Raw genomic sequence first — 19,684 nt, 5'->3', positions numbered from 1 at the left:
CCCTTTCCTAGCACGACTATGTATGTCTGCATGAATGATCCAACAGCTCACCCAATATTACTTAAAACATTGACTCATTCAAAACTTACAACCCATGTTACAAAACATACCTTCTCAAAATTTTAGACACGTTCTACCCTTAGAAATCAGACATTCAATCACTTTTCCAGTTGATCGATATTACTAAAGCATTATCTTTTGAACCCTGTTAAATCTAAGTTTACATTTTATGTGTGAAACTTATTAATCACTTAATTACCATGCACTTGATGTTTGCATTACTAATCCTCCATATTGATCCATAACTGATCCATACCTATCTTGTATCATATTATTAATAGATAAAATTGTGTATATACATGTACGATATATTACTGATATAATACATGAATGATTATGAATTATATTTCATGATGAATTAATTCTATTTACAGCCTGATATTGTTCAGGTTTGAAATCATTATCGAACAAATTTTAAAAGATCTGCATGTAGAGAATATATAACATGAATTATAAAATGGTATTATTTATACAATGATTACCGTATTGCAAGAATAAAAAACTACATAATTTTAAGAAAGATGTTATTACTTCAATCTCAAGAAATTATTATAGATGCTTTGAAAATCATACAAATTCTAATGGAGACAAGCTACTTTATTTAGCTAATGTGGCTTAGGTATTCAACTTCAACATAAATATAGGGTTTGAACTCAATTAAATATTATTGGTACCGTTATCAGTGAATTTTCATGATTTAATAAGAATACATTACAATGAGTTTTAATAGTAATTTGTGATCGTTGACTACATATTTGTCTTTTAATTATGAATGAATATCACTACATTATCCAATAAAAACTCTGTTTCAAAAGACAATAAGTTGTACAGTAGGTAATTTTTACTAGAAAGGTTTTACTTTTGCAAAAGCTCCATCTGAAGATTATGCCTTATTTAAAAGTATCAAACCTTGCGTTTTGTAGTACCTAATGCAACCTTTTTCGAAAAAAATACATCCCAATGTGTTTTTATATTATTATAGAAACAGTTTACAACATCTTTTGTTTACAGTGTGCAGTGAAATTTCAATTTTAAGGAGGAAAATGCATGTGACATTCTATACTTTCAAGTGAAACTCATAACATTTGAAGACAAGATTGGTTGCTGCTACACAATAGTCATCTTTAAACTGTGATTTCATCGTGTATACAAAGAGCAAATGAATTTTCATATTACAAAATAATCACTACATATTCATTACAGAGAATGTGAAGCAGTTGCATGAATTGTCTAAATATGAGCTTTTGTTGTCATTGATGCGCTTTTTATGAATTTATTTTTTTATATGTTTCTCATCATTATCACAAGGTGTCATACACGTTGATTAGTTATCTGGAACTGAAATCCACAATTATTTATTATTCATATAGCCTACCACTTTCATAATGTATTTTTGTTTTTAATTTAAATCCCATTAAGGGACTTTGGAAGTCCCAACTCCACCTAATAAAGATTTTTTTCATTTTCACTAAAAACATAATATTATATGAATATTATAATGAACATTATATTAATATTACATGAAGCATTCATCTCTCTTTTCCACATTGAGCATTTTAAACTTTATTTCTATTTTCAAACAATTCTATTCTCCATCATCTTATTATAATTCAATGTTTCTATTTTTTCTCTGTCATACAACCCATGTCAGAGGTATTTATTAAACAGGAAAAACATTTACAATATGAAAAAGTCCTTCACATACTTGCATTATTTTCCTTAAACTATCTTTTAACATACCACTACCGAAGAGTGTTTATTCAATGTATGTTAGAATAACTCTCATCTTTTCAGTTATCATTCATCAAGTGATATCATCTTTCCTCACCATTTCACAGAAAAATCTCCATCATTTATCGAGCATTTTAAGCTTACTTTCAATTTTCAAAACATTCTATTTTCCATCATATTGTCATAATTTTTCTCTCATATTTAGTTTATATCTCTCATGTGATTTATATATTTCAGTCAATATTTCTCTCACTGAACACTGTCATGTTCAAATAACTCTCAATTATTTCAGTTATAATTTATCAAGCTGTCATGGTAGAATTGGATGTTGTAGTAGTGTTATGCTTTGCTGGTCTGATTGTTAGACTGAAAGTCAAATAGAAGCGAGTGCCCCGACGCAGGCGGCGCCAGGAGACGCCTCTACCGACGCCCTCACGGGGGCGCTGGGAAGTCTCAGCGGACTCTCCGGATTGGCCAATATTGACCAGGAAATCAACAAGACTGTGGATGGAGCTGTACAAGAGGTATTCATTCTTTAAACAATTATTTGCATTGGTTTCTTTGTGTAATAATTATTAATATTGGTGGTAAAGTGTTGAAATGTTAAGATTTTAGCATTGTTATTGTTAACATATTACCGTACATACTAAATGAGCTGCTCATGTTTTTCATGATTACAAATTTATGAATAGGTTCCTCTTCTAATCAATTGGTGATAGCCTACTAGAATGTTGTTCATACTGAATGAGCTGCCCTCAAGGAGTACCAATTCATGATAAATTTTCTTGAATTAGAATTGATATTGGAATTTTTCCATAATTGAAAAAACATTGTTTCATTTTGTCACATCCCAATTAAAAGCCATACGCTAATAATAACAACATCCACATTTATCAGACATTAATACTGTACAGGACTGCAGTTTCGTATTGAAACCAACACATCTTCAGATTAAAAAAAAAAAAACTTTGTTTTTTTTCAATTAGTACCTGTTCACACTTTTTGGTTAATTAATGCACATTTTGTGCGAAGGTTTATAATTGTATAACTGATTGGCGATACTAAAATGTTGTTTATACAAAATGAGATGTTGAAGAGGTATACACACTTCAAAAATTACAAGCATTGTTTTCTTTATGTAATTGAATACCGTATACTGAACGGTTACTTTGGAAATGGTATATAAATACTAAAGCCACTTAACTTGTATGGGCTACCTTATTAAAATTATTAATAAAAACATGGAGTACCCTTTTATTTAAAACATTTCAAACTTAGAAATATTTAAACTGTGTGATATGTTTTAAATAAAGGGTACTTCATGTTTTTATATTATTTTATGATTATACTATGTGGATATGGACAATTACAGCAATAATAACCTCCACATCAACTTAGCAAATGACTATATATACCTGTTAAAATGTAGTTTCATTGCCATCAAATCATGAAAAGGACATAGTGCAATTTATGATGCTGAAAATTACACACAAAACATAACATCTCAGAAGGTTGAAAGTGAAAATTCAAGTCAAGTAACAGAAGTACCCACAAGTTGAAAAGAATAAGTCACTGATGCTGTCAATACCACTAGTAGTTCTGTGAACAGTAGACCTCACGCAGTATTCTCGTCCACAAGTACCTGATTGACTATAGACCAATACAAATCACAAATTTGAAACCATGTCTTGTTTCAATTGAGGTGTAGCAATCAGCAAAATTGAGAATTCATACACCCGGGTAGCACAATAGTCTATTAACTTATAATTCCGATTGAATGCCACGATAACCAATCAGAAAAGCCTTCTTCCCAGAAACACCTTCTCTGATTGGTTCTCGTAGAATTTAATGATGATTGAGTTGAAGAAGCTTATGTAGGCCTACAGCCTGGCCATACACATTATCGATAGAGAACACGTTGAGATTAACATGAGATAGAAAACTATGTTGAGATTAACATAGAGATTATGAGATGAGATGATTATGATAGATGATATTTCAAATTGTATAATGTGTTGAAAATATTGTATTGTGTGAAGGAGGCAAAATGGGTTTCATTCTGTTGTCTCCATTGATAAAAATTATTATTATTATAAATTAAGGCAATTATCTATATAATATATCTAATCTGGATCGAGTCACTTGAGTAAATCAGGAGAAAATGTTTTTTTACTTGTTTCGTTTCACATATTTTTATGTGTAAATAAAAAAATCCTTCAACTGACTCATAACATCCTAAAATATTTTTGTAGGTGAGCAAAACAGTGGACGAGAAACTGAAGGAAGCAGACAAGGCGATTGACGAGAAGAGAGATGAAGTGTTGCATCAGATCCAAGAGAAGGCAACAGTCGCCTCCCAGTCGGCCGGAGACAGTGTGGGCTCTGTGCTGGGCAAAGCCAAGGGACTCCTCAAATGTAAGTATTCAATCATTCATTGCACAAGTAATAGTGTGGGATTAATGAGGGTCAGAGGTTGGGAACAGAAGGCAGGTGTCTCTGAATATTTAGGCTCTCTATATAATATAAATATATAAAGGCTCTCTGAATATTTAAAAACAGAATAGGTATTGGTTTCTTGATCCATTACGAGCTGCTTTGTATTAACACACTTTTTTATGTATTTGAACACGACATGCAGTCAATTATTAAGTAAATGATTAAAAACTTTTACTTACTGACTGAAGTACTTTCAATCGTCTAAAAAAAAATTTCAATCTTATTTTCAAAAAAAAATACTTTTTTGATTTATAAATTTTCAAAGTTATTTTCAAAAAAAAAAAAAATACTTTCAATCGTTTTTTTAGCGATGACTGTTGAAAATGATCGCTAGACGATTGAAAGTACTTCAGTCAGTAAGTAGAAGTTTTTAATTATTTACTTAATAATTGACTGCATGTAGTGTTCAAATACATAAAAAAAGTGTGAGAATAGGTATATTTTCATTCAGGCTATATAGGCTACTAATATCAACAGTTGACCCTATATGAACTGATATATTGTGGAATTTCTCCATATTTAGGTGAAATCGAAGTGATATTGTCAGTTTTACATGATTTATTTGAGCCAAACTCAAGTTTCAATGCAAACATGTCTAAGCAAAAGTTTAAGGCTGTGCAAAGGCTTATTTAAAACTGAAGAGATGAGTACCAAACAAATAATTATTACAGGAGAAAACACTGATTTGTTTATTAAAAATTTTTAAATTGGTCGGTGCTGTACCGGAGCTGATCAAATCAAGGTAAAATAAAAACGATATTGTCAGTTATACATAATTTATTTGAGCTAAACTCAAGTTTCAATGAACTAATAAGCCATCATCATCATTGGTCTTCTTTGCTTAAAAGGAAGTTTTTCGATTTGTATATCATCAAGCTATCAAAATGAAAAAGTTTTCTTAGAAAAACATTTTCTTCCGATCATTACTTTTTGAAATATGAGCGCCTATAAAGTTTAAATTTTTGGGACAGAACATTTCAAATTCGGTAAGAGATAAATCCATGGAATTCAGAGGATAGATTCTTCATGGTATTGTTGATATAGTAAAATAAAATTTCCTGAAAATATAAATTTTTAAGATAGTTATTCAATTTACTAAAAATAACTCAATAATTTTATTTTACTATATCAACAATACCATGAAGAATCTATCCTCTGAATTTCATGGATTTATCTCTTACCGGATTTGAAATGCTCTGTTCCAAAAATTTAAACTTCAGGCGCTCATATCTCAAAAAGTAATGATTGTAAAAAATGTTTTCCTGAGAAAACCTTTTTCATTTTGATAGCTTGATGATATACACATCGAAAAACTTTGAAAAATATCGCGAGTAGAAAGTTTATTTTCAGCCTTTGCACAGCCTTTTAAGCAAAGAAGACCGCACTGATGATGATGGCTTATTAGTGCATTGAAACTTGAGTTTGGCTCAAATAAATGATGTAAAACTGACAATATCGTTTTTATTTTACCTTGATTTGATCAGCAGCTCCGGTACAGCACCGACCAATTTAAAAAATTTTTAATAAACAAATCAGTGTTTTCTCCTGTAATAATTATTCGTTTGGTACTCATCTCTTCAGTTTTAAATAGAATATTTATTATCAACAAGAATGTCTTGATAGAATTTTTCTAATAATTGTAATAGTTTGTCCAAGAATATTATTGTTCTATCAAGACATTCTTTTTGATAATAATATTCTATTTAAAACTAAAGAGATGAGTACCAAACAAATAATTATTATAAGAGAACACACTCATTTGTTTATTAAAAATTTTACAAACTCGAATTTCTGGGGTTGGAAAGTATGAAAATAAGAAATTACATTCATCGAATCATCTCCCTCTCATTCTGACATTGTCAATAACTGATATATTGAACTGAGTCAACTGATAACTGATTTATATTATAGTTAATTATTATTGTGTCTTCTACAGCAGAGTCCGATGATCATGAGACAGGTTGGTAAGGACAGGAAATTGTATACCTGATTCATTCAGCTAAGATTTATATACTTTCAAGTAATATATTCAATTTCTCTCAATTCCTTTTGATAATATGTAGACTACTGTACTATATTATTATTCTATAAACTGTGAGAAGCTTATTACTTAAAATCTGTATATTTTGTAGGCAGTGACAATAAATTGCCATATAGGTGATAATTCTTTCTCTTTATTCACTTTACTAGATTAATCTTTACATAGATTACTTCAACGTATCAATTTTTATAGGAACTAGTGAACTTGTTCTTAATCATTTATACAGTACTATAAATTTATCTTCAATGTCGTAGATAATCAAATATTTACTATTTACTAAATGAAGTACCGTATGGTATACATTTAATCCTGTACAATAAGAGAAACTCTTCGAAACTGCGAGATGCTTGCAAATGAGTTCTTAAATATTCATCTATACTTATGATGTATTCAGTATACTAACTATTTTTTCAATGAAATAGTTATGGTGCTTTTCTTATGTTTTCCTACTGTACATATATATTACTGGAGATGTTTTGCACATTATATCATATATTATAATTCTGATTCTTATCTCTCTATGAATAAGTTTCCATTTTGATATTTATTCATTCTTTCATCTTTCAGGCTAAATATCAACGAATAGATTTTCCAGTTCAATGAAACTTTTCCATTGTCTGTTATGAATATACAGTACAATTTTTTCATGGTCTATTGTAGCTGAAATTTGTATTTCTTGTAATTTGTAAATATTGAAGAGAATAATCATAATCTGTTGCTTTCTACATAAACTTTTGACTCAAGCAATAAAATTAGAGCTTTTCAACTCTATTAGGCTATTATATTAAAGGTCAAGTTACTTTTACAGTAATACGTATTATTTTTAAAATTTGTAGGATATATTGCTGTGTGTCAATATCGTTGATTCAATATTACCGATATATTTTTTTTTGTTTCAATTATATTTTTGTGTCAATAAGACAGAAAGCTCGAGATGACTTTTTCAAGCTTCGTACCGTACCGTACTCTATTTATTTTATTTCATTCACCATCTCTTTGATGTATCATATTCATTATTTATTATAACAGTATATCGTTCAGTTTATTATTATTGTGTATAGAAATCAGAAGTGGGCTATTGGATTATAAACATTTTGTGATGTTAAACAGTAAAAACATTCTACACTTTTTTGAGTAACAAAAACATTCAAATATCAACTAACTCACAGGCAAAAATAAAACCAAGCATACAAGTAGTGGATAGTTCATGAATGAGACACAAAAATATACAAATATCAACTAACTCACACGCAAAAATGAAAACCAAACAAACAAGTTGTAGATATTTATAGATTTATGAATGAGACATATAAGGGGTAACCTCTTGTCTCCATGAATGAAAATTCAGGTAGGCCTACTAAGTAGATTGATAAAATCAATGGATAAGTTTTTTACACATCACCTCTTGTGTGTTTTAATATTGGACACATACAAATTATACTCATAGTATTTCGAATGGGTACGTATCACAGAGACAAGTTTTCACAGAGACAAGTAGTGTTTTTGAACGATGTTAGTGTCATAGAGACAAAGTTTCATAGGAACGAGTACTTCTATAAAATGGCAGTCTCACAGGAACAAGTTCCCACAGAGACAAGTAGAGTCTCACTGGAACAATTAGAGTCTCGTAGGAACGAGTTGGCCTGGTGTGTTGCCTACACATGAACATAAAGGCATTCCATTTGTTCTAATAAATTGGATGTCTCTGTGGGAACTTGTTCCTGTTAGACTGCCATTTATAGAAGTACTTGTTCCTATGCAACTTTGTCTCTATGACACTAATATCGTCCAAAAACACTACTTGTATCTGTGAAACATCTCCTTTGATGAATATGAATCAGTAAATAATGCAATATTTGGTGACATGATTGTAGAGGTGTAACGGTATTTTTTGTAGAAGCTACTGATCAATTCGAAATAGATCTCATGGTTACTTTCTTGATTTGATATTGTTGCAGTCTAATAAGTTAACCACGCTATTTTTTGTATCAATCAATAATAATTTATTTTTCAAATAGTTTGTTATAACTTAGACTACATGGAAATGAAATAGATTAATATGAAAACTTGTATGAATTTAAGTAGGCTACGCATCTTTATTGAATGAGTATGAATCGTTCAACAAGACAAAACTAAACAAAAACACCTCGTTAATTTATTTTATGAAACGAAGTTTTGGACTGTAGTCTGCTTCTTTGTCCTTGAGTTGATTGTAAATGATAAATGAATAAAATGCAAGATTTGGTGTCATTATTGTAAAGGTGTAACGGTATTTTTTTGCAGAAGGTAATGATAAATTCGAAATGGAACTCATGGTTAACTTTTTATTTGTTATTGTTTCTGTTGTATAATTGTAAGGTGTCACAGTACTTTATGTGAATAAATTTGAAATGGAACTTATGGTTACTTTTTTGATTTGATATTGTTGCAGTTTAATACGTTAACAGTGCCAGCTTATTCTGATAAGAATCACCTCACATCAATAATGTTCCTGTAAAGCAGCATCACTATGTAAAGCAGCCAGTGATGTAAAACAGCATCACGCTATGTAAAGTGATGTAAAGCAGCACTTCTGGAAGCCTGCAATCTTCTTTCATCGCCAACAATGCACATCAACTTGTATTTTATAACTGCAGTACAATTTTTTTACTTGTGTATCTGATTGCTTTTGCAGCTATTAATTGTAGTTTGTCTAAATAATTATTTGTATTCAATAGGTTGAAAATTGGTTGTCATTTATTAATAAAAATTGAATTGTCATTGATGAATTATTAGAATGCATCTCGATTTTTTAACAATCTTAGAATTCCAGTTGGGCCTATCCAAGTCAGCACCATCTAATTTATAAATGGGCCTATCCAAGTCAGCACCATCTAATTTATAAATAATAATTTATAAAAAAATGATAACCTATCCAAGTCAGCACCATCTAATTTATAAATAATTATTTATAAAAAAAATGATAAATTTTTAGAATGCATCTCGATCTTTGAACGAGGAATAATTACCCTAGAATCTCTGTTGGGACTATCCAAGTCAGCACCATATAATTTATATAAAAAATTAAACTCCTGTCTTTTATTACAGAAAAACACAGCGGCATCATAATATTACCCCAGTTTCTTATAGAGTTCTGATCTTAGTTCCATTGAACATTGGAACTATGTGTTAGTTCCAAGAAACTCCTGACTTTTATTACTGAAAAAACACAGGCATCATAACATTACTCAGTTTCTTATGGAGTTCTGATCTTAGTTCCATTGAACATTGGAACTAATATAGTTTCAAGAAACTTATGACTATTTTCACTGAAAAAACATAGGCATCATACTGTAATATTTCTCAGTTTCCTATAAATCTCTGATATTAGTTCCATTGAGGAATATTTATTAATATTCAGTAGAAATGCTGATTGTGTTAATTAGATTGTTCAATAACTTTCATCTATTTTGATATCAATGACGAACTGAAATTTATTTAGGTTTTTGACGACACTGCAGTCTAATATTAGACTGTATCAATAACTTTGTTGAAAAAAATTCAAATCAAGTTAAAATGTTATTTAAATTTGGGAGAGAAATAGTAACTTACAAGGAGTATCCTTAGTTTTTCTCTCCTAATCAGTGTTTCTTTGTAAAAAATATAGATATATAGTTTCCAAAATTCTTTATTCTATCATCAAACATTGTTTTTTCTCATAAAAATGAGAAAATTTGATACTTAGTTTGGACTAAGAACTTGTTTTAATACTCATATAATATAGGCCTAGATTACAGGCTTGTATTTCTAGAATCTAGGCCTACTCAAACTCCTTGTATATTAATTAATAAAAACAATATAAAAACCTTGTAGTACCCTTTATTATTAAAAACTTTAAATTATTTCAACGACTATTTTCGACCCTAAACTTGAGTCATTTTCAAAATGTCTTACAAGGTTTTTATATTGTTTTTATTAATTTGTACAGAAGTAGCCCATGGAAGTGAAGTGTTTTCCTTGTATATTGTATCAAACCAATTTGATATTAATATTGAGTAATTCACATGCTGACTTGGTGAATATCCATCCATCAATCTTGATTAGTATTTATTTCGAATCATGAGTAAATGCTTCAATATATTATTATAAGGACTTATCAAAGCCAGTCGTTACCTTACCGTACCAACATAATAGTATAATCAAAATTCGCATAAGTTTGAATCATTATTGACTTGTTCTTTATTCTTTCATTGATTTAATGATACATAATTATCATTTTAGATAATATTTGTTGTATACCTTTCTTATTTTATATCATATTCTTGAAAGTTTTATTCTTATATTTTAACTCATGATTGACACATTGTATACTTTTCTTATTTTAGATCTTATATTCTTACAAGCTTTTGTACATACCTACTAGTTGAGTGTCTATATTAACCCATTTAGTACCTAGGCATAGTAATAATTATTAATTTTCCACTAAAAGTTCTCATTCATTGACAAATAGCTTATTTCACTATTTTCACTAACTTGGAAACATCACCTACACTGTACTGGAAAATAATTAATTATAATTTAATTATAATTATAATTTCATATTCTTATATTTAATTGACATGTAAGTTACAGTTTTTACACTACTTTTCAGTGACAGACTACTTTACAGACTTTTTTAGTGTCAAAAAGAGCATTACCTATATTTTTAATTTATTGACAACTCGTCAATAAAAAGAGCATTACCTATATTTTCAATTTATTGACAACTCGTCAATAAAATACTACTCGACAATTTATTGACAACTCGTCAATAAAAAGAGCATTACCTATATTTTTAATTTATTGACAACTTGTCATGTCTTTTCACTTGCATATAACATCAATTAATTCATCAAAATATTGATTCCCATCAGAGCTGATCATCAACAATTTATTTTACAATTAAAATTATCCGTTTTTCATTTGTATTGCATTTTCATCAACATAATATAACTCGTCCTAATGTGCAGGAAGCAGTTGAATAAATAAAAGCTATGTCAATTATTTAAATTTAGCATATAATATAAGATAAATAAAAGCGTATTGGAACATAAATTCTAGAATCGTAAGAATTTTATTGTGTTTGTTGCCTATGGTTATATTCAATAAATTGTCGTCTATTGTACTCCTGATATCAAAGTATATTTCTAGATGTATAGATTGTTGTAATCATATTCGTAAAAATGTCTAAAAAATTTATAGATTTTATCGATGTTCATGTAATGATGGTTCAGTAACAATATTGCACTACAAGTGTATCGATAAATTTTCTTCAAATCCTCAATTCTGATTGAATACAAAATTATTTTTGTATTCAGGAATAATAATAGTAATTGTACTGGTAAAATACAGTAGGCCTACTTCATGAATAACTCAGATTTCTCAACAAAAGGTTCATGATTGATTGTACAGTCATGAACATATGATATTTCTTATAACCAACATTAATTTCGTATAGGCCTACGTAACTTGCAGTTTGATTGATTTGATAAAAGCTTGAATTTTCTATATGACTACCAAGATTTTAAATTAATTATTTACATACAAAAACCAGTCTCTTCTATCAAAGATAGTCCCGACTTTGCAATCTCCCATATAAGGGAAACGTTTTCCAATAAATAAAAATTATAATTTTGGCACTGGTTTTAACAGTGTCACCTCTCAACTGTACCATGAAAATTGTATTTTCAGTATCATTGTAGCCTAAAATTTGAGAGAGAAAAAGTACAAGAAATATCCTTAATTTTCCTCTTCCGGTCAGTGCTTTCTTGCGAAAATAATAAATAAATAAATAAAATAACTCCTGCATTCATATACTATATAAAATAAAATTCCTGCAAATCTTAGAATCTGGAATCAAGCTTCAAGTAATAAAGCTGTATAGTCTATCAACTGGAGGCCTATAAAAAAATCTATTTAATCATGATGACAAGAAGTAAAATTCACATCTCTGCTGGACAAAATTTGTTTATAATTGAGATTAACACAAAGTGCTTACATAATGTTTGTAATGTTTCCCAGAAACAAATTTTTCGATTAATAAAGCCAAGCTTAAATTTGTTGTAATATTATTAATGTGTTGCATCATTTATGTAGATGATTATTTTTGTAAAATATTTTGAGAATAAAACTTTTGAAAATTGAAATGCTTATTTTACTTTTTCCTACATATACCTGTTAGTGTCAATTAAGGATTCTTAATTGAGACGCCGAGTAGTAAAACATCGTTGTTTAGAGCTGCGGAACATAATAACAATTGTGTTGTGATTATTGCAAAAGTGAGTTATAGCTGATAGACTAGTGAATCCATCCGTTACGTTACGTATGAGATCACCGGTCAGGGCGCCATATGGATTAATTCCGGAATTCGAGGAAGTGGGAGAAGAGCAGGAGCAATCATCATCTTCAGGACAGGTCCAGGAGTCCCCTACAATGGAGAAACCAGCAGAGCAATCTACATCAAAGGTAATCAGCAATGAATTTTCAAAGGATTATGAACTTTTAAAGCAGATAAAGCACGAACTTAATCTATGGGCGGAAGCGGAATTTGAAAAAAGAAAAGTTCTGAGGGCTGATTTCGACAGATTTATTTCAATAACTAATGAATTGTCGGAAACAATCGTCAAACTAGAAACAAGGTCAGTGACAATTTCACAGCTAGCGGCAGGGCTCGGAAACACTAATAAGGGTATTCAGGAGTCCCTTAAAAATATAAATAAGGCGGTAGACACTATGAAACAAAGTGAAAGTAGGCCTATGTTAAGCTATGCTGATATGGTTCAGTTGCCAGGAAAATTGAAGGACAATAAAGTTGCAGGGAACAATGTTAGGAAACTACAACCACAGGAGCATATAGTTATGTTGCAGCCAGTCAAACCAGTCCTGAACGAAGTGGAAAACAGTAGAATTATTAAAAATGTATTGCGGGAGAATATCAAAAACAAAGTGCTTACATAATGTTTGTAATGTTTCCCAGAAACGAATTTTTCGATTAATAAAGCCAAGCTTAAATTTGTTGTAATATTATTAATGTGTTGCATCATTTATGTAGATGATTATTTTTGTAAAATATTTTGAGAATAAACTTTTGAAAATTGAAATTCTTTTTTTACTTTTTCCTACATATATATATACCTGTTAGTTTCAATGATTTTTACTCTCTAATTCTCAGCATATACCGTACTATTTTGTCACCACAGTATAAAGATATTTGTTCAAAGATATGAAGAAAGTTGTGAAGTCTTTAATATTATTTTGCCTCCACAACCACAGTATATAGAAATATTTGTTCAAAGATATGAAAAACTTATAGAGTGTGTAGGTTAAGTTTCTTATGAAGTTTGATGACGAAATTGACAGTAAATACATTTTGTCAAAGTGAATGTTTTCCACAGCAAATGAGAATAATTGAGAATGCAATTATTATTCATGATAATTATTATAAAAATCATGTTATTGTTCTCCAGGATAATTTCAAAACATTTTCAAGTATAATTAAGTCTTTCAGCTTTCGAAATCGATGTGTCATCTATACTATCACATGAGAATCAGCTAAGAAGTTATTTTCATTCTACTTTCCTACAGCCCGGCTGCACAAAAGCCTGTTAATTTCAACCATGATTGAAATTACAAGTGTGTAATTTCAATCATGGTTGAAATTAACAGGCTTTTGTGCAGCCGGGCTGTAGGAAAGTAGAATGAAAATAACTTCTTAGCTGATTCTCATGTGATAGGCTCCTCTGATTGGTTCTCATTGCATTTAATCACGGTTAAAATTTAACAGGCTTTGTGCAACTAATCCTAAGTATGGATAAGTGGACTATGAAAAATTCCCATAACAGGATTTGATTTGATAATGGAGTTCTAAAATCTGTTCGAAATTATTGGCATTCAACACTCCTTTATTTCATGAAATAATGTAGGTACGGTACTGAATTGTGCATATCTTCTTGAATATCTAAATAACCATTGAAGATATGAACTTGAAACTGGTTGCATAGACTCTAAATCGGATTTCACCATGATATGCGTGCTACAAAAAAGAATTCAGCAGCTTTAGCCAAAATGTTTATTGAGATACGCAGTAAGTTTTAGAATAGACTACGGTACTGCAATAAGTTTCAACATTTAGATAGCCTACTGATAAGTTAGTGCCCGATAAATATGATTATGGAATATCTTATAACACTCATCAGATATCAGTAGAATATAAATTAAATACCGGTACCTACGTAATAAGGCCGTGATTACCGCTTGCCAGAAAGGACCACTATTTTTAGTTCCCCCTTTCTAAATCAATATTTGATGGTTTAGAATAGGATAGTTTTATTGATCAGCAAAATGAAAATGTAATTTATTAACTTAATCAAGTAAGCTATTGCTTATTACTATTTTTGTGCTGAGGATGATGCCCAAACTGACATTTGGCTTGTGTGTGTCGGTTTTGGTACACGGATACTTTAAAGATGAGAAATGAGTGGACCCGCAGCTTTAGGTGAGTTTCAAGCCACAGGCATTAGATAGATATTCATAAGAAAACTCTGCTTATTCAATTTAGACTTGGAAAGCTAATAAATTGTTTTTATAAACCCTTGAGAATACTAGAAGCTACGCACGCTCAAAATTAATTAAAACACCGGTATATTTGACATTGTTTTTTTGTGTAGGCTATAATATAATAACACATCAGATAAATAAGAATTGTATAAATAAAGAATCTAATCATGCTCACATAAGACTTTTTTATTATATTTAATCGCTGTACCGTTATGATAGTGCTGTAAAATTATGAGGAGTCCCCAAATAGAAAATTTGAATTCTACGCGCCATTTCTTATGGGAGGGTCTTTTGAAAATCGCTACCAATTTAGTTTATAAAAAATACTGTAGAGGCGCCACATATGGCTTTCTGTTGAGGTTACTGAATTCAATGGAAGCAGCAAAGGATCCAAAAACTAGCTAAATGGTTGGAGACGCGTAATGGTTGCCAGTTTTTGTCGATATTTATGTAAATATATATAGTAAATTAAAGCTTTAATGTATTGTCTTTAGTGCTAGTTTGTAAAAATACTCAAGTTTAAAATGAAACAAATTTTTCTATAGTGGTCATTGATATTCCAAGAAAGAAAACACAGATATGAAAAATTTAAAAGTGAGAAGACTGTAGCCTACTCTGCAAGCCCATGTTAAGGTAAATAAACTATTTCTGTTTACTGAATAATGTAAACAAATTAGAAATATTTTGTTCTTTCTCAATTTTGAAATAGACAGACAGTTTCTGTCATATTTCATGTTTTTATCCAAGCTTTGAGGTTCTGTATCCACTGATCTTTGCTTGTAGGGTTAGTACCCAAACTTGGATACTTTTTGTTTTTTTGGAGTTTGCATTCACAAATAAATTTCCTTTATAATGTCCTGTAACATTGACGTTGTCATTTTTAATATTAACTCATCAATTCCATTTTTTCGTTGTGTATTTCCATTTGAGTTATTGCCTTCAATAATTGAATGACAGTCCAAACATCGATTATAACCTAGACAAGATATTACTGTCATTGTTTTCAATTCTATTTACTGGTCTACTGTCAAGTTTTCACATTATTTGTGTTGACCATATATTTTTGGTACATTTAGGAACTTACTCAAGTTAGATTTCTTTTAAAAACACTTACTTTTTGATGAGGAATGCATAATTCGCACCTGAAAAGGAGCTTCAGCAGGCTTTTGAAGCTCCACCCCAGATGTGAAATGCCTCCCGTATTTCACATCAAAAAGTAGGTGTTTTTGTTTAATATTAGCCTACACAGCTTTTTCATGTCTCAAGTATTTGTTAATATTTATGTGACAGCATAATGTCAAGACAACAACAAAATTATTATGTAGTATTTCTTCATGGAAAAAGCATCAATTGTTCTTCAATTGCATTAATGTTGCATCTAAATTAGGATCAAGCCACACGAAGTCTTTTTCAAGACGAGTCGGCATGACAGGAAGCTCTCCAATTGGCTGATTGAGTTGGCGTTCGTAAATCAGCTGATAATCAGCCAATCGAAGAGCTTTCTGCCCTTCAAACTCTTGTTGAAAACGCTTCCAGTTCTGTGTCTTGGCCCATAGTATTTTATCTCAATTTAAATCACTACTACCACAAGTAACTTAGTATGTCAACCACTTGTTTAATGTCAAAATTTGTCTCTTCTAGGTCCTATGTCTATCTTCAGGGTTACTAGAGATCGTAAGAAGCATTTCAGTTGAAAATTTGGTCCTAGTTAATCGAATAGAGGTGATAAAAGTCGAGTCATATGTGGATGGACGGATGATAAAAGTGTTGGTACCCTAAAAATCAGTCAAAACAATTCTCAATGTCTGCTTTCAATGTAGTAGAAGAAGCATTGTGCATATTTTATGCTGGATTCCCACGTATCAGTGAGAATATGAGTCTCATAAGCTCTAATGGGACCATTCATACTAGCTCGGTCGGGCTGAGTGTGAATAGTTCAATTAAAACTCATGTTAATTATATTTACAGTGAGAATATTATTCTCATAAGCTCTAATGGGACCATTCATACTCGCTCGGCCGTGCTGAGTGTGAATAGTTCAATTAAAACGCATGTGAATCATATTTACAGTGAGAATATTGTTCTCATAAGCTCTAATGGAGCCATTCATACTCGCTCGGCCGTGCTGAGTGTGAATAGTTCAATTAAAACACATGTTAATTATATTTACAGTGAGAATATTATTCTCATAAGCTTTAATGCGACTATTCATACCCGCTCGGTCGGGCTGAGTGTAAATAGTTCAATTAAAACGCATGTGAATCATATTCATAGTGATAATATTATTCTCATAAGCTTTAATGCGACTATTCATACCCGCTCGGCCGTGCTGAGTGTGAAAAGTTCAATCAAAACTCATGTTAATTATATTTACAATGAGAATAATATTCCCATAAGCTCTAATAAAACCATTCATACTTGCTGAGTGAAAATAGTCCAATTGTAACCCATGGGAATTATATTTGAACTGGTCACGTTGACTGATACTGATGGGAATCCAGTTGTATACCTCCTAAAAATGCTTTATGTAGCTATTGAATCTTTTTAAATCCATCAGTATGTTTTTGTGTTAATGTCTCAAGCATTATCGCCCGGTTGCACAAAAGTATATGTTATTTCAATCATGTTTAAATTTCACGAGAACCAATCAGAAGAGTTTTTGAGAAGAGGGCTTCTCTGATTGGTTTTTGTTGCATTTAATCGGGATTAAAAGTTGAAAGACTTTCGTGAAGCCTATTTAATTTTAATCATTATTAAATTCCACTAGAACCAATCAGAGAAGGTTTTTTGAGAAGAGGGCTCCTCTGTTTAGTTTTTGTGGCATTTAATCAGGATTGAAAGTTAACAAACTTTTGTGAAGCCGGGTGTTAATTTTTTCTTATCTTAGTATACTAGTTGTTTGTTGCTTCTTGCCAATTTTCAAATTTCTGTCGTGATTCGATTTTTCATTCTTTCAAATTTTCTTTTTCGTTCTTATGATTATAGGAGAGAGTTGTTTGCTTGAGTGGTCGTAGATAAATAGTACTATAGAGAAAAGATAGCATAAGAAGATATCCCATGGCATAGGTAGTTCATGTTCCAAATTTCAAGCCGATTGTTTGCTAACTCAAGCCGATTACTGTCGACTATTGTCTATTATTAAAGGTTTTTTGGGGTGAGAGTGTAAGAACGGCACAGTATGAGAGACTACCATCGTCACATAGCTTTACGAAAAAATCTGGTGTAGCGCCCTCACACAACTTTCCTTGCCGTTATGAAAATTTATCACCTGACGTTAGTGTACACGCGCATCTCAAGTCTACTATTCAAAGATCTGCCAGCTGGTGACAGGACAATAACGCTGGAGACATACGAAGTCTGCTATCTCTTCATAGTGAATGATTTAATAGAATCAACAGTTGCCAACAGTTTGCATTATTGAATAAACACATTTTCTCGAATTTCGAGCTTATTTCCAATTTTAGGTGAAAATGTCACTGAACATTAATAGTAGAGATTTTCGCCATTTTAGCCGCCATCTTGAATTGGATTTGTTCGAAATTGTTCGTGTCGGATCCTTATATTGTAAGGACCTTAAGTTCCAAATTTCAAGTCATTCCGTTGATTGGGGGATGAGATATCGTGTACACAGACGCACATACACTCATAAACACACACACACACACACACACATACACACACACACATACAGACCAATACCCAAAAACCACTTTTTTGGACTCAGGGGACCTTGAAACGTATAGAAATTATTTAGAAATTGGGGTACCTTAATTTTTTTTCGGAAAGCAATACTTTCCTTACCTATGGTAATAGGGCAAGGAAAGTAAAACAACCACTAGGACTATCAGCATGAGTTAAAATTGAAAATTGGAACATAAACGGCCTATACCATGGGATATCTTCTCATGCTATTTTTTCTGTATGATAGTACATACAGCAGTTTTATAGGATGTTTTAAGCACTTGTGAGGTGTTTTATACACCAGAAAAAAAACATTTTTCTATAGTGAGGTTCTATAGCATTGAAGAAAGATAGGAGAACAGTGTTGTCGATTCTCTGCCTTGCCACTGCCTTCTATAGACGATAGCTGATACCGGTATATCTTCAACTGTTCATTAGAGTGGCCGTAGTCGAGTGGATCAGATGCTGGCTTCATGATTCAGAGGCCCGGGTTCAAATCCCGGCCCGGGCAAGATATTTATCTCGGGCCACTCCCGTGTTTCGGATGGACACGTTAAGCCGTCGGTCCCGGCTGCCTAAAAAGCAGTCGTTAGGTCATGTCAGAGGCCCTGAAATTGATCAGTTGCGACCTGAAAACTCTGACACCAGACCTGAGCCAGCCAGGTCACTCGATATTATTATTATTATTATAACTGTTCATTCCTGTTTAAAATAATCAATGTTATTTTATTCATCAAGTGAACATATTTTTCAATAGTTAAATAATGAATTTCCATAATTGGAATTGCATATTTTGTTGATTAATTATATTTCTACTCTGTTAAAAACAATCTGGCAACGTTGCAGTTTTAGAAAAGGATAGCGCTATCTGCTTCATTGAATGACAGACAAGGATAGCAACACACCAATGAGAATCAAATACTGCCATTATAACTGGGACCTCACTATATTCTATTCTAAACCTTCTACGTTTTTCTTGACTTTTACCTCTGTAAGCACGTCCATAAGGTTTGTTTACGTTAGGAACAGTTTTTTTTTTTTGAATTTCATTTGTAGTAGACTAAACAGAATTAGTCTATGTACACATGGTAGCGTCGCACC

At 31.2% G+C, this 19,684-nt stretch overlaps 3 protein-coding genes across 3 annotated transcripts in view; all 3 read left to right on the top strand.

Annotated features, from left to right (window-relative positions):
• The window catches only part of LOC111050580, a 553,956-nt gene extending 544,779 nt beyond the window's left edge, over nt 1-9,177 (top strand). Inside the window, 3 exon segments of the mRNA XM_039436032.1 lie at nt 2,157-2,315; nt 4,044-4,206; nt 8,760-9,177. Coding sequence (XP_039291966.1) covers nt 2,157-2,315; nt 4,044-4,206; nt 8,760-8,764 — 327 coding nt within the window. The 3' untranslated portion in view covers nt 8,765-9,177.
• Nucleotides 1-19,684, top strand: part of LOC120353380 — a 437,229-nt gene that overhangs the window by 178,266 nt on the left and 239,279 nt on the right. The window lies entirely within an intron of this gene.
• The window catches only part of LOC111052491 (zinc finger protein 2), a 64,463-nt gene continuing 60,050 nt past the window's right edge, over nt 15,272-19,684 (top strand). Inside the window, exon 1 of the mRNA XM_039436031.1 lies at nt 15,272-15,535. Coding sequence (XP_039291965.1) covers nt 15,528-15,535 — 8 coding nt within the window. The 5' untranslated portion in view covers nt 15,272-15,527. The remainder of the gene's footprint in view (nt 15,536-19,684) is intronic.

This window comes from Nilaparvata lugens, chromosome 10 (genome assembly GCF_014356525.2).
Source record: "Nilaparvata lugens isolate BPH chromosome 10, ASM1435652v1, whole genome shotgun sequence".
Taxonomy (NCBI): Eukaryota; Metazoa; Arthropoda; class Insecta; order Hemiptera; family Delphacidae; genus Nilaparvata; species Nilaparvata lugens.
The sequence above is the reverse complement of the archived record's forward strand: the minus strand, read 5'-3'. Positions and strand labels throughout refer to the sequence as shown.